Source organism: Nannospalax galili, unplaced genomic scaffold, assembly GCF_000622305.1.
Source record: "Nannospalax galili isolate Female #2095 unplaced genomic scaffold, S.galili_v1.0 scaffold406, whole genome shotgun sequence".
Taxonomy (NCBI): domain Eukaryota; kingdom Metazoa; phylum Chordata; class Mammalia; order Rodentia; family Spalacidae; genus Nannospalax; species Nannospalax galili.
In genome coordinates, this window is record NW_008357033.1 from 7,487,570 (window position 1) to 7,503,148 (window position 15,579).

The 15,579-nt window shown below is 39.5% G+C and overlaps 1 protein-coding gene across 3 annotated transcripts in view; it reads right to left on the minus strand.

Moving 5' to 3' along the window:
• The window catches only part of Tmcc1 (transmembrane and coiled-coil domain family 1), a 255,608-nt gene that overhangs the window by 152,150 nt on the left and 87,879 nt on the right, over nucleotides 1–15,579 (minus strand). For 2 of the 3 annotated variants that reach the window (XM_008854922.3, XM_029557106.1), the window contains 2 exons: nucleotides 14,389–14,444; nucleotides 9,621–10,314 (listed from right to left, as the gene is read on the minus strand). In XM_008854922.3, the coding sequence (XP_008853144.1) occupies nucleotides 9,621–10,187 (567 nt within the window). In that variant the 5' untranslated portion in view covers nucleotides 10,188–10,314; nucleotides 14,389–14,444. The remainder of the gene's footprint in view (nucleotides 1–9,620; nucleotides 10,315–14,388; nucleotides 14,445–15,579) is intronic. The other variant, XM_029557107.1, reaches the window with a different exon arrangement.

The window sequence follows — 15,579 nt, forward strand, 5'->3', positions numbered from 1 at the left end:
TTGATATTCCAATAAAAATTAAAGGAATATTTTTAGAGTATACATAAGCCACTAATTCTTTGATAATTCTTATAAAAATATTTGTCATCAAATTAATTTTAAAATCAAACATTTATATATTTTAAGTTATTCTAAATTTTAAAGTCATATCTATATACAAAGCATGACACACATATTAATGCAGAATGTATATTAATTGTGATTCTAAAGTATCAAAGTTCAGTGAAAGCCTGTCTACTCATACTGACCAATAGGATCACAGGTCGTGAAGATATAACATCAAAATAAAAGTCGGTGTTGTTCCCCGCCCTGCCCCCCCCCCTTTTTTTTGTCTTTTTTGAGACAGGGCCTCCCTGTAGCCAGAGCTGTCCTGTCCTGGAACTCACTAGGTAGACCAGGCTGGCCTCAAACTCACAGAGATTCACCTGCCTCTGCCTCCCAAGTGTTGGGATTAAAGGCGTGCGCCACCACATTCAGCCCAGTAAGTATATTTTTAACACATATTATCAACCTTTGAAATTGTGCTGACTTACCAAAACTGCCTGTTCTTTTTGCTAAATGCTACACTGTGATCCCTGGAGTGACCCCAACCTGTTCTAGAGATTACTTTGTATAATGTATGATCATGGTCTGTCCCTGAGTGTCCATTTGAGAATCTTTGAAAGCAAGGCCTTGTATCAGATAGTAAGAGTAGTAAACTTTGGAAACCAAAATTCTCTTTACTTCTAAAACTCAAGGTTACTGATAATTTACCCAAATCTCTTGTGAACAGAAGGGGAAAGCAGAAATTGGGTCACATGCTATATTCCATTTAGAGGTCCGATTACTCTAAAGCATGTGACTAGTTTGTGAGACAAAGGAGAGTAGGTTAAATTCAATTTTTTGTTTTTTTATGCAGAGTCTTATTGTGTAATTCAGGCTGCCATCCAACTCAGATCTTGCCTCAGCCTCACAAGTGCTGAGATTACAAACATGCATTACCACAAACAGCTCATTCCTCATAAAATCTGCTGTTTCTGAACAAAGGGAACATAACTAAGATTTGAAAAGCAAACTTTTTTTTTTTTTTGGTCTTTTTGAGACAGGGTTTCCCTGTAGCCCCAGCTGGCCTCAAACTCACAGAAATCCTCCTGCCTCTGCCTCCTGAGTGCTGGAATTAAAGGCATGCGCTACCACGCCCAGGAAAGCAAACAAATTTTAAGAAATATACCTAGCCAGGTGGGGTGGCACAGGCCTTTAATCCCAGCACTCCCAGGCAGAGGCAGGCAGATCTCTGAGTTTGAGGCCAGTCTGGTCTACATAGCAAGTTCCAGGCCAGTTGGGGCTATAGGGAGACCCTATTTCAAAAAGACCCAAAGGCGCACACCTTTAATCCCAGCACTCGGGAGGCAGAGGCAGGTGGATCTCTGTGAGTTCAAGGCCAGCGTGGTCTACATAGTGAGTTCCAGGACAGCTGGGGCTACAGGGAGCCCCTGTCTCAAAAAGACCACACATACACAAAAAAAGAAAAGAAATATACCTATTAAATTTTGCATAACAAATTTAACAAATAATATATGTTCTATACCTCTACTTCCACTCAAAAGAAGCTTATTAAACATGGGAATAAAATCTTTAAGGATAAATAAAATCCTCTGGGACTACCATCCTACACATTTATTTGCTTTTATTTAGTATCTATGGTGTATGATACAATGTGTGTGAGAGAATGAGTGCGCACATGTGCCACAGCACATGCCATGACACACGTTATCAGAGGACAACTTTCCAGAGTCAGTTCTTGTCTCCCACCTTGTTTTGAGGCAGAGCTTTTTTTTCCCTGCTGCTGTGTTGTATACTCCTAGCCAGCTAGCCAGAAAGTCTCCCACATCACCTCCCTTATCAGAGGAGCACACATCCAGCTTTTTGCATGGGTTCTGGGGATCCAAAGGATTAGGCTTCTACAGCAAATTCTTTTGTCCACTGAGTCATTTCCCTGACCTCACCATCCACATATTTATACTACACAAACCTGGGCTCAGGGACAGGTGTAATCACACACTCCAGCTGTCAGAGCTGAACTTTAACAACCCCAAAAGTTACTTGCTGTCCTGATGTGGTGGTGCACACCTTTAATCCCAGCACTCTGGAAGCAAAAGCAGGTAGATCTCTGTTAGTTTAAGGGCCAGCCTGGTTCATGTAATGAGTTCCAGGCCAGTGATGACTACATAGAGAGACCCTGTCCGATCTTATCTTTTCTAATTTTAACACTGTTAAATCCTATATATTCTATTGTCTTTTCCACAACTCTAGTGGCCAAGTCAGTTCAAAATAACAAGAGCAGGAGGATGGAGAGATGGCTTGGTAGTTAAGAGCACTGGCTGCTCTTGCAGAGGACCTGGGTTCGAATTCTGGCACCCACACAGTGGCTAACAATCATCTGTAACTCCTATTCCAGGGGAAATGTGTGCCCTCTTTTGATCTCCAAGGGCACTGCACAACATAGGTGCATTTACATATAAGCAGACTTAGCACACATAACATAAATAAAAATGATAAATAAAATGTTAACAAAATTACGAGAGCAGATGCTCAATCCAGCCCATACCTAAATATTCTCAGTTCTTACCTGCACCTCCTGAGTTGGCCTAGGGCCCCACCTGGTGGACAGCAACAGCAATCACCCTTTCTACTACCTGACTTTTCTTCATAGAACAGCACACCTGATTTACTTAATTTGCTTATTGTTCAACTAACTCTATTTCAGAGATTTCTCCATGTGAACACATATATATCCTTCAAATCCCTTACTCTTTATATTCCAGTTATATCCAGGCATTACAAAAATTCTCTTTTCCTCCATCCATATTGTAAGTAATCCCTAAAGAGTCCCACTATAACTTATTAAAGATATACTGGTTGCCTAAATTTGTCGCTAAAAAGGAAGATAATGTAGTGAACTCTAAATTTATCAGTGTTAATAAGAACCATGATCAATAAATTCAAACTTTTTCTTCAGAAGATCTAAGGTTTGCAATGATCTTCTCATTTCCTTCTAATTAAGGTTATTTTTAGATTTTTCAGGGGGGAAAAGGCATTATTAAGGGGCTCGAGAGATGGCTCAGTGGCTAAGAGCACTGGCTGCTCTTGCAGAGGACCTGGGTAATTACTACTATAACAGCAGCATAGTGTACAGTATTTTAACTAGATTTTGGGCAAAGGTACCTTTGGACTACACTGGGAACCTTTATATACATCAATTATTTCTAACATTGAAATTCAAAATTATTCCTCCTATGCTTCAAGACAGCTACTTCACAGATAAGTTCTGATACCCAAGCTGGGTCCTCTCACCTGTTATTCCATCTTGAATACAACTATTCGAAACACCCAGTATGATTATTTTCAATGTGCAATCCTCCTTTTCAGAAATCACATTATACAGTGATTCTGTTTCACATTCACATTGCTAAAGCAAAGCCCTCTCCTTAACTGAAATATTAAGAACCAGCTATCCACACCCATACATGTCTCTAGTCTTCTCTCTATCATGTCTCTTGAAGGTCTGTCTCCTGCTCACTAGGGTTCTATGTGGAATATGAAGAATTAATATGCGTGGTCCTAGCTCTCCAAAGGACAGCTATGATGTTTTGGTATTGCTTCTTGGCCTTTTGGCTAAGATCGAGTCTTGGAATGTTTTTTACTATTTTTCTTTGTATCTCAATTACTTTGACACGTGATTATCTGCAAGCGTTTGTTTTGTTTTTGAGACAGGGTTTCCCTATAGCCCCAGTTGGCCTGGAACTCATTATGTAGACCAGGATGGCTCAATCTCATAGATCTAGCTGCCTCAGTGTGTTTAGTCTTACAAAGGAAAGGGTGTATTCTGACAGGTTCTCATAGTCCTAAGCCATTTTGTAAGGCACACATTCTCTAGAATGCCCCTGCAACTTGCCTCTACCCTTAGCCCTCCTTCTCTGGACCTATACTGCTCTTAATTTCAGTAATATATGATGATGTATTGTTCCCTGCCTAAGCTTTGTTAATGCTGAGGGTGGAATCCAGTCACAATGTACATTGATCAGTGGAATTCTCTGGGAGGAAAGCAGAGCCTATAGTGAGTGACTGAAAACTGTATCAGCTTTAGTAACTCATCAGCTAATCCTACTGTGCTATGCAGTTATTTTAATTTTCAAAGTGTGTCAAAAAAATAAAAAAAGAGAGAAGTACAGCAAATTTACAGTATTTTCAAACTAGAAGTAACATTAACTATTATTTATTACAATGACCTCATCTTGGAACTAAGGAAATGAAACCTAGAGAGTTGAATTTCCTTAAGGTCACACTGATATTTAATAATAGAAACAGAACTAGATTCTAAAACCATAGCTCTTGACTTCTGGGTCTGGTGACATTACATCACACAGCTTTGCTGCTTTTTTTTTTTTTTTTTTTTTTTTTTGAGACAGGGTCTCTGTATTCCCCAGCTGGCCTAGAACTCACTATGTAGACTAGGATGGCCTTAAACTCACGGAGATCTACATGCCTCTGTCCCCTGAGTTCTGGGACTAAAGATGTGTGCCTTCTTAAATTGCCACTTATTTAACTCTTGCCTCAATAACACTGTAAGGTCTTTGATAATATGTCAGTAACATGACCTTGGTATCTTTCATATCTCAAAGTGCAAATCTACAATTTAGGGATATTTAGATATTTAGGAGATATTTTTTAATTGGTAGAGGAGCTGGAAAAATGGCTCAGTAGTTCAGAGTACATGCTGCTCTTCCAGAGCACCTGGTTCAGTTCCCAGGACCCACATCAGGAGGCTCACAACCATCTGTAATTCCAGCTTGAAGGTGAGCCAAGGCCTCTGGCCTCCACAGGCCAAACATGTACATGCACTCTCTCTTCACATTCTCTCTCTCTCAATTTAAATCTTTTTTAAATTGTTAGACTAGTTTTTTATTATAAAGAAAATGAATGAAAAAGTTCAGATCTGCATACTACATTCAGAAATTTGTCTGAATAATATAAGTATTTGTGTGTATTCATACATGTACATATGTAGCATGTAATAAAGAGAACAAATATGGTTTGGGGCTAGGTGACCTGAACAAATAAATACCTTAGAATAGACAAGATGATGATAGTTATAGATAAGTCTATATAGGTCAAATCACCAAAAAGAAGTTTAAATAATACTTCTACATCAAATTCTTTTATGTACATGTGTGGAGGCTAGAGGTCAATATTGGGTATCTTACTGTACCTAATATCTGTGTATGTGTGTGAGTGTGGTGCATCCCCATGCAAGCAGAGGCCAGTGGGGGAAATCAGATGTCCTGCCCTATCACTGTCTGCCTTATTCCTTGAGGTGGGGTCTTTTATTGAACCTAGAGCTAAGCTGGTAACCAGTAAGCCCCAGAAATCCTCCTCTTTTCACCCACTGGGGTTACAGGTGAACATGTGCCCACACCCAACTTTTACATGGGTGCTGGGGATTTGAACTCAGGTCCTCATGCTTGCATAGCAAGCAATCCTATCCACTGAGCCATCTCTCCAGTCCCTCCACTTAATTTTTTGAGACAGGGTCTCTCACTCAACCTAGAACTCACCAATTTAACTAGACAAGCTGGCCAGCAAGTCCCAGGAATCTTTCTGTCTTTACCAACTCAGCACTGGGATTACAGGTCAAGTGCTGCTACTGCATTTGGCCTTCCTTCCTTCCCTCTCTCCCTCCCTTTCTTTCTTTTCTTTTCTTTTCTTTTTTTTTTTTTTTTTTTTTTTTTTTTTTTTTTTTTTTTTTTCGGTATTTTTGAGACAAGGTGTCCCTATAGCCCCAGCTGACCTGGAACTTGCTATGTAGGCTAGGCTAACCTTGAACTCACAGAGATCCACCTGCCTCTGCCTCCCAAGTGCTGGGATTAAAGGCATGGGCCACCAGCCTGTCCAGCCTTGCATTTGGCTTTTTTATGTAGATTCTGAAGGACTGAACTCAAGTCCCTGTGCTTGGTGGAGCCATTTCCCCAGCCCTACAAATACTTGAGTATTGTTCCTCACCCACCTGACACAAATGCACAAAGGTTATTTCTCTAGCCAGGAAGTAAGCTATCATTTTACCTTAAGGCTAACAAAAACTACTTCAGTAAATTTTCTTTATTGTTTAGGCCTCTGGAACATTTCCATTTGCTCTTCCTTCTGCCTAGCAGGCCCTTTTCCCACAAACCTAAGTGGCCCAGTTTGGTCTTTCACATTCTTAGATATGCTTCCAAAGCATACTCTTGGCAAGGTCTTCCCTGTCCTTCTACTTAGAGAGTTCTTAGCCTTCTTTGCAACTCTAGTACTGTGCATTTTACTTACATGTTTTATTTCTCTCTCATTTCTTTATAGGAAACTTCATATAAGATTTTTCTTTGGTCTTATATATGCTTGGTACTCTAAAAAGTATGGCCACCACCATCCTACTAGTTTAAAATACTTTTCAGAGCCAAGTCAGGTGTTACATATGTGAATATCTACCACAGCATTTTCCAGAATATCATATATATAACAGGTACTCATAGTTTGATCAAACATGTTGAATAGATATGAAATGAAAAGGAAAGTTTACTCCCCTTTCATTCTAATAAGGCCCTGAGGCAGCCAATAGGCATGCTTCTTAGTCACCCTAATCAACTGGCCATCCATCAATGATTTTTTTCCCCTTTTTCATCATATTCCCCTGTCTTAACTAACTCCTTTCTCTTACACTAGTATACTTTTGTATCTATCTGGATTCTATTTCTCAGGCCTATCCCAAATCAAAACACACTTCTTCCTCCATTGTTTCTTCTTTCAAAATGAATTTTCTTTTCTCAGTGTACCATTTATCTTAAACATACAGCCTTACATCTTTTGCTGTATGTCCATACATGTACACTAAAGTTCCTTGGGTTTAGGATCAGAAAGTTTTCAAAGATATCGAAGAGAACTTTAAACACGAATAGTAGGTAAAATAGGAATAATCTTTATTTGGACAGAAGAGTCTGAAATAAGACCATCTGAATTTTCATAACTGAATGCCATTTACTAATTGTGTAATACACACACGTTAATAAAGTACAAAAGGAAAACATGACGTTCCTGTATTTTTTTTATATCTCCTAAGGATAACCCAACATCCAACACAAAATTATGGAGACAATATGGTACAGGAGTAAAATCAATCTTTAAAACTAGATGGTATGCAGGACACAGTAGTTATGAAATGTATCTAGTAAAAATTAATATTTGAAGTTTGGGCATGGTGGTGGTACATGCCTTTAATCCTAGAACTCAGAAGGCAGATGTCTTTGAGTCTGCAACCAGCCTGGTCTACATTGTGAGTTCCAGGCCAACCAGAGCTACATAGTAAGACCTTGTCTATATTCATGTATAAATAGTCTTGATTACTTAAGCTCTGAGATATCTCAGTTGTGAAACAGGCTAGTTATGAAACCATGGGCACACTTAACTTCCCTAAGTTTCTGCTGTATCATCAAAAAATGAGAAAACAGTCTATCAAAACAAAGTATAGGGCTGTTTGAGAATCAAAGAGAAAATTATATGTATTTAAACACACTTCCTGCCACATCATAAGCATACAACAAATGGTAGCTATCATTACAATTATCAGCACATACCATAAGGTACCCACCTATCTCTCAATATCTCAAGTATTAAGATATTTTATGGCAATTTAAGTATTTTCATAGTCTCTAACAATATATAAAAATGACTAATAAACTATGGTATCCCAGCAAGATGTGTCTTGATATTATACAATTATGAATATATGAAATTGCTGAAGACAGGGTTTTAATGGAAAAGATGACAAAATTATGCGTTTAATGAGCTGCTAGTTTTATTTACATTAATAAAGCTGAATAAAAAATGAATTTAAATTTCTTTCACTACAGCTTTCAAAGGTAACCAATATGCTGAGAAAACATACCACAATATTGGCAATAGTTATTTTTATTGTTTCTTTACTTTCCATATTTTTGAAGTTTTCTACACTGAATATATGTCTATTTCAAATTGAAAACCTTTAGCTTTTTGTTTTAAGTTCTGATTTGTTTTGTTTCATTTTTGAGACAGGGTCTCATCCATGTAACCCTGGCTGGCCTGGAACTGATTATGCTGACCAAGCTGGCCTTGAACTCAAGGGTCATTTGTCTCTTTGTCCAGATTAAAGATATGTGCCAACATGCCTGACATTTAGCTTTTTTTCAAATTTTTATTTTATGTGTATGAGTGTACGGTCTGCATGTATGTTAGTGCACCCGTGTCGTACAATGCCAAAGAGGTCAGAAGAGGGCTTTGGATTCCCCTGGAACTGGAGTTAAGGACCTTTCACAGCCGCCACGTGGGTGCTGGGAATCAAACCCGGGTCCTCTGCAAGGGCAGTCAGTGCTCTTAACTGCTGAGCCATTTTTCCAGCCCTGACATTTAGCTTTTAAAACCTTAAACACAAAGTATTTTTGAGAAACAAAAATTTCTTGCCAACCTGCCTTTGTAAATTCAAAAATGATCCTCTCACAGAAGTTGGTCAAGTTTACACAGCACACATGTATTATGTACATACGCAGAAATGACACTACCTTCATAGCTTTATAGCAGTTTGGGCATGTTAATAAGTTTTTTCTACAGGGAAAAAATTGGCATCAATAAACCTAAAAAGAAAAAGGAAAACAGAACCTTTGGAATGGGCAGCTCAGTTGGTGGAGTGTTTGCCTAGAATGTACAAGGAGGGTTCCTGGTTAAATCCTTAGCGCTGCATAAACTCGGTATTGCGGTATATGCCTATAATATTCCTCCTATTCCAGCACCTGGGAGGCAGAAGCAGGAATTCTGAACTTCAAATTCATCCTCTGCTACATAGTCTGAGGCCAGGCTAGGTTACAAAAGACCCTGTCTCAACAACAACAACAAAAAAAAACAAGGGCCAATGAGATGGTTCAGCAGGTAAAATTGCTTGCTGTCAATCCTGACATCCTGAGTTCAATTCCTAGAACCCATATATGGGTTCTGAGCTCTACCCACACAGCGATGTATACATGTACAAACAAATTAATTAAAAATCAAAAAACCCAGAACCTTTGTGATCAACATGCCATGATCGTTCTAACTAATTCTATTACAAGATGAAAGCCATGTTTTACACATGGGTACAAATAAATATGAATTAATTTCTTTTTTTTTAATCTCATATAGCCCAGGCTGGCCTAAAACATATTTGGATTCAGACTCAGTATATAGCCAAGGCTATCCTTGAACTCCTGACCCTCTTGTCTTCCCCTTCCCCATTACTGGGATTACAGATGTGTGCTATCAAACCTAGCTTATGACTTTTTTTTAAATCTAACTAAATAAGGACAGCTGGAGCTACAGGGAGACCCTGTCTCAAAAAGACCAAAACAAAACAAACAAACAAAAAAAATCAAAAATCTACTTTAAAAACTGGACTAGTTCTGTAGCAGTTGTCTAAGGTACCAGCAGGTGGCTTTCCAACACAAGGATTACACTAGAAAATCAACTGACCATTTGTTTTAGGGTTGTGTGTGTGCAAGCACATAAGTCTGTAATAGAACAGCAAGTTAACAGAAATCCAACAGGCTTACCCGATCAGTAATTGCCTCCTCTCCTGGCAGACACACAGCAGCAGCAGCACAAGCTATTTCCATCACAACGGAGCTGGTAGGAGCATCAGTTGTGGATGAAGACCTGGGTCGGCCTGACTGTATAACAGCTGCCACCTCCTGGCCAGATTTCCTGTTGATCTGAGGACTTCCCTTTGGGGCCTCTGACTTGCCCCGCCTACTATGCAAGCTTGTCCCTCTCTTCATCTTGGGTGGCACACGGATCTGCTGCAGAACTCGATTCAGAGCTGTGGGGTGGGTGGAAACACCATCAATCTCAGCACATGCATTCTGGGTGTCCAGATCCACTTCAGGTTCTGGATCTGTCTGAATCTGCTGCACATCGTGTGGAGACACTGACGACCTCCTGCGCTGATGCTGGAAGAGATGCTTCAAGCCTTGGCCAATCACATTAATGTTCTCCAGAGCATTGTGGGTCATTTTAGATAACTTTTGTTCTGATTCTGTCTGCCTTCTGGCCTCTCCATCTTGGGATCTGCCTCCAGGATCAGGGTCCTCATATAACTGTTCACTGCTGGAAGGCTCCATCAGTAAGCTTAATAAGCTTATTTGCAAACTCAAAAATTTTTAAACATACTGAGACTGTCAAATTAGGTAGGCATTTGCTTCACCAGTGACTATGCATGCAGCTGTGAGACGGAGGCTTCATGCCTACCTAATGTTAAAAAAAAGGAAAAGAAAAAAAGAAAAAGGAAAAAACCAGGTATCAGACATCCATGCAGAAATGCAGAAACACTACTGTTAAAAGAAAAACATGCAGCTAGCCAAACAAATAAGCACTATCATTAAGCCATCTTTAATCAGAAGATTAAAAGATAGTCTTTCAGATAATGGGTTATGATATTTTCTAGAATAAAAAGCCCAGAAGTACACAGGAAATGAAAATAACAATGCTTTAAAAAATACCCTTACAAATTTGAATTTATTAAAAATTGGGGCTGGCCGTGGTGGCACATGCCTTTAATACCAGCACTCGGAGGCAGAGGCAGGTGGATCTCTGTGAGCTCAAGGCCAGCCTGGTCTACATAGTGAGTTCTAGGCCAGCTGGGGATACAGGGAGACCACGTCTCAAAAAGATAAAAAAAAAAAAAAAAAAAAAAAAAAAAGAAAAGAAAAAGAAAAAGAACTGGATACTAGGGGACCATCTTGGAATGGACACCATAATAGCAGTTGGCAGAACACCCAGCCCTGCTTAGAAAATCAAGAGAACAGACCATCCAATATGTTTAGTCTAGCTGAAGCAATTGCATTCCTTTCATTTATAATCACAGCTAAGTATCCACATGCTGAAACTCAGCACATTCAAAGAACAGTGAGAGAGGGATATCCCAATCTCTGTGGATTTTAATGAAAAACTGGAATTCCTTGTTACCATTCATATTCATCAAATTCAATGGTAATTAGATGGGACAGGTTTGCTCTTTTGGGAGGACAAAAGAAAGAAAAGTCTTGTACACTGAATTATCTACCAAAGCACAGATAACCTTTCTGGTCCTAACAGAGAAGCAATCTAGACAATATCAGTTTTCAGAGAGAATATGGCTCTGCTGAATACCAGCTGTCAAGAAAGGAGATTCAGGCTGGGTGTGGTCGGGTGGGGCACATCTACAATCCTAGGGTTAAGGAGGGAGGATCCTCAGTTCCATGTCAGCCTGAACTATACAAGCTCCAGTCTGGTCTGGGTTATATAGGAAAATTTTATTGGTTTTGTTGTTGTTGTTGTTTTTTTTAAAAAAGGGGGGTGCAGAAAGAAAGAGATTCAAAGAAATCCCTTTCTCATTCCTGTCAGAAGCTTCCCATATATCTACGAAAGTCAAAAACAAAGAAGTAACACAGTGAGTGATGGAAGACTAAAGAAAAATGAAAGGTCAAAGGTCAAATAGCAATCATAAGCCAATATTAAATACAAGAAGCTAAGAGGAAGCTGAAAATGAGTCAGCAGATTGCCACAGCTACTGAAATCACATGCGAAGGGGAAAAGGTGGGTAGTAAGGGACAATTTCTTTTTTTAAAAAAATAAGTTTTTTATTGAGTTTATACAAATATATAAACATGCATAGAAACTAGGATCGAGGACAAAACATGACACGGTTCTTCCATGTGTTCCATTAGTTCTTCGATTGAGAAGACTGTAAACTCCCTACATTATATACAGCAAGGACCCTGAACAATCTGCCACTGCCACTGAAGCGCATGAGGACCTTCTGGGGTATGTGGCCTACTGCCTCCAAGTGGCTCACTGTGAACACAGGCTAGAGCTGAGGAACAGGAATGCAGACCCACTGAGTTCACATCCTGATGACTACTCTCAGACCTTCTTGCTATTATGTGGTCACTGACACTGTGGCTCTGCAGTCCCTGTTCCTTCATGCTTTTTTCCTTATCTGCTGGCTCTTCACAACTCAAAAGCATAAGCATGGTAAGGTTAAAGATGTGCATCTCCAACCAATACCTTCCTACTGCCTAAATACTGTTTGTGCCTAAATACTTTCTTCCTCAAGGAGGAACTGAGAGCAGTTCCCATTTGAATGGGAAATCTCACTGCCCTTCCCTGAAATGCTTTGCAGCCCCACAGAAATCCTGTCATCCCACCATGGCCTTGTATTCTTTTCCTAACCGTACACTGAGATGGCCAAGAAATGAACTCGTGTTGGTCTAGACCTAACACAATTTTCTGGGGCTCTTTGTGAGCAAAAGTTTTGCCTATAATATACAAGCTCAATTATCCTGACCTTCCCTCATGAGTTTGCCTGCTAGACTAATAGCCACTTAATTATATTAATCTCATAGAAAAAGGGCTGTGTGACCAAGATAACCTAGTAACAGTGTACATGCATGAGCTACTCTCTTCTCACACTCTGCTACTTAGACTGAGAATATGTAAGGGTTGTTATCAGGCTGATAACTAAGAGGCAGTTAGTGATTTTCCTTATTTACATTGTATTAGCTAAACAGTACAATTGATTTTGTTATTGTTGTAGGTAAAATGGATAAAGTCAGTTTATCCTATCAGATTAGAAGATACCATGAATAAAAGAAAGATATTATTGTAGCTGAGTACTAATGACTGACTTGTCTCATACACAAAGGTGTTGGGAATTTACCACTCAGCACATCTGGGGCAGTATTAATCAACTAACGATCTGTTGGCTTTTTTTTTTTTTTTTTTTTTTTTTTTTTTTTTTGGTCTTTTTGAGATAGGGTCTCTCTGCAGCACCAGCTGGCCTGGAACTCACAATGTAGACCAGGCTGGTCTCAAATTCACAAAGACCCGCCTACCTCTGCCTCCCAAGTGCTGGGATTAAAGGCATGTGCCACAAAGCCTGGCTTTGTTGTTTGTTTTTGTCTTCTTGAGGCAAGGTCTCCTTGTACCCTCAACTGGCTTGGAGCTCACTATGTAGACCAGGCTGGCCTTGAACTCACAGAGATCCACCTGCTTCTGCCTCCCGAGTACTTGGATTAAAGGCATGAGCCACAGTGCCTGGCTTGTTGGCTCTCTATCTAAAAATGGAAAGTGTGGTACATTTTAAATGTCAGTAACTTCATCTGAGATTTCACTAGCATTTGTACATCGTTTATTTTTTTTCTTAATTGAAATGACTGATTACAAAGAGATGCAGGCAATCCCTAGGGAAACCTGCAACACAACGTTGATTTCCAAGCCAAGGATTGCAGGGTAAGACTTTAAACCAAGGCTCTCATAGCTGGAAAGACTAAGTAATACATTCCAGGACTTCTAAAAGCAAGACTTACCTTAAAACTACATAACACTAATGAGCACAGGCTCACAGAGCAGGGAGCCATAAACAAACTTAAACTGGGCTTTAAGTGCTAGACTGCGATTAAGAACTCTGAAGATTCCACCATTCTGATTATAAAATGTAACTGGTAGTGGTGCAGCTATGACCTGATGTAATACCACATAAAGAGCATGGTCAGTTTAGACTGTTTTCAGGTCTCTGTATAGAAAATCTAAGGCCCCAGTTCAGTGTGTACCAGATGTTTAGGAAGGTTAAGTACTAGGCAAAAGTACTACAATAACCCCATAAAATTCTGATAATAAGAATGTTGACACTCCAGGAATCCAACAATCTAGGAACCCATCAATCTCAAAAAATTTTAGGACACCCTCATATATACTTTTTTCTCTAAGAAAAGAAAGTTTGAATGAGTAGTAACTGTTGCTCAGTTTATGAAGAAACTCAATTAACTATATTTAGATCCCTGGTTTACCATAACAAGGTTCAATTGGCTTTTCTTTTATTCATTCACCTGCAAAATGTCACATTCTTATAAGTAAACTAGAGGGGGTGGGAAAAAAGAATGAGGAACAAAACAGCACTGGAAAGAAGTGAGTCCCAAAGATGGGACAAGACAAGGAAGAAGTAGCCACCTAAAGACCACACATTTCCCATCATGTTTCTAAATTCTTAGAATTTTCAACAATTAGTTTCTCTACCAAGTTTTGCTAAAACATAAAACAGTGTAAGTTCACACTCGGGAAACAAATTGCTCTAATAATTAATATAAGGAATGGGAAAATTGTTATTAAAATCCAACAAATGTTTAAAAGTGTGCCACAAAGTCATCCTACAATTGTATATAAATTATGCATGAGTTTTTATTCCTTTTTCTTTCCAAGTTTTTTGTTTATTGATAGCTATGCTAGCCAAGGCTTTTCTCCATGAACCAAGTTAACTTCAAAGGCTATGAAGGGCTGTAGACTTGCCTTCACTGGTCTTCCTTGAGCTCTTCCAGGGGGTACAGGAGTCCTTTTAGGAAAAGCTGAAAAGCAAGTATAAATATTAAGTAAGAAACAGAGAAGGAATACTACTTGTTACAGACACACAGGAAAAGACTGAACACATCCACAAGAAAAGCTACAATTTTATCTTCAAAGGCCTGGCAGTACATATCTTTAATCCCAGCACTCGAGAGGCAGAGATAGGTGGATTTCTGTGAGTTCCAGGCCAGCTTGGTGATCTAAATAGTGGGCTCCAGGCCAGCCAGGGTTACATAGTGAGACCCTGACTCAAAAAGAAAAAACAAACAAAACAAAAAACCCCACAAACAAACATTTCATCTTCCACTATCAGGAAGGGGTAAGGTAAGTGTAAGTATTTAGGCATTTTTCAGTATTGTCTCATTTTTCAGAATGTAATGCAGAAAAATTATAGTCAAGAAAGAAGACATTTGGGGGAAATATTTATTTTTTTTTAATTTTTATTTTATATGTATGCGTGTATTGCCTGCATGTTACACACATTGCACCTGTGTCGTGCAATACCTGCAGAGGACAGAAGAGGTTGTCAGATCCCCTGGAACTGGAGTTTTGGACAGTTGTTAGCTCCCATATGGGTGCTGGGATTGAAACCCGGGTCTTCTGCAAGAACAGTGTTCTTAACCACTGAGCCATCTCTCCAGCCCTGGAGGAAATATTTAAATTGTCAGCACTTAAAAGAGGAAATGAAAAATGTCACAGGTTTCATGGTTCAGCAGTCAAGAGCACTGACTGCTCTTGCAGAGGACCCGGGTTCGATTCCCAGCACATACATGACGGCTATGAACCATCCTTAACTCCAGTTCCAGAGGAATCCAAAGCCCTCTTCTGACCTCTGCGGCACCACACAACACGGGTGCACTCACATACATGCAGGCAACACACTCACACACATAAAATAAAAATAATAAATAAAAAAAAATTTTTTGGAGTCAGGGACTCCATAAAGCCCAAGTTGTCATGGATCCCACTATGTGGATCGGGCTGGAATTGAACTCGCAGAGATCCGCCTGCCTCTGCCTCCCGAGTGCTGGGATTAAAGGCTTGTGCCAACACGCCCAGCTAATAATTGTTTTTTAAAAAAGAGGAAGCTGGGTGTGGTGGCACACGCTTTTAATCCCAGCACTCAGGAGGCAGAGG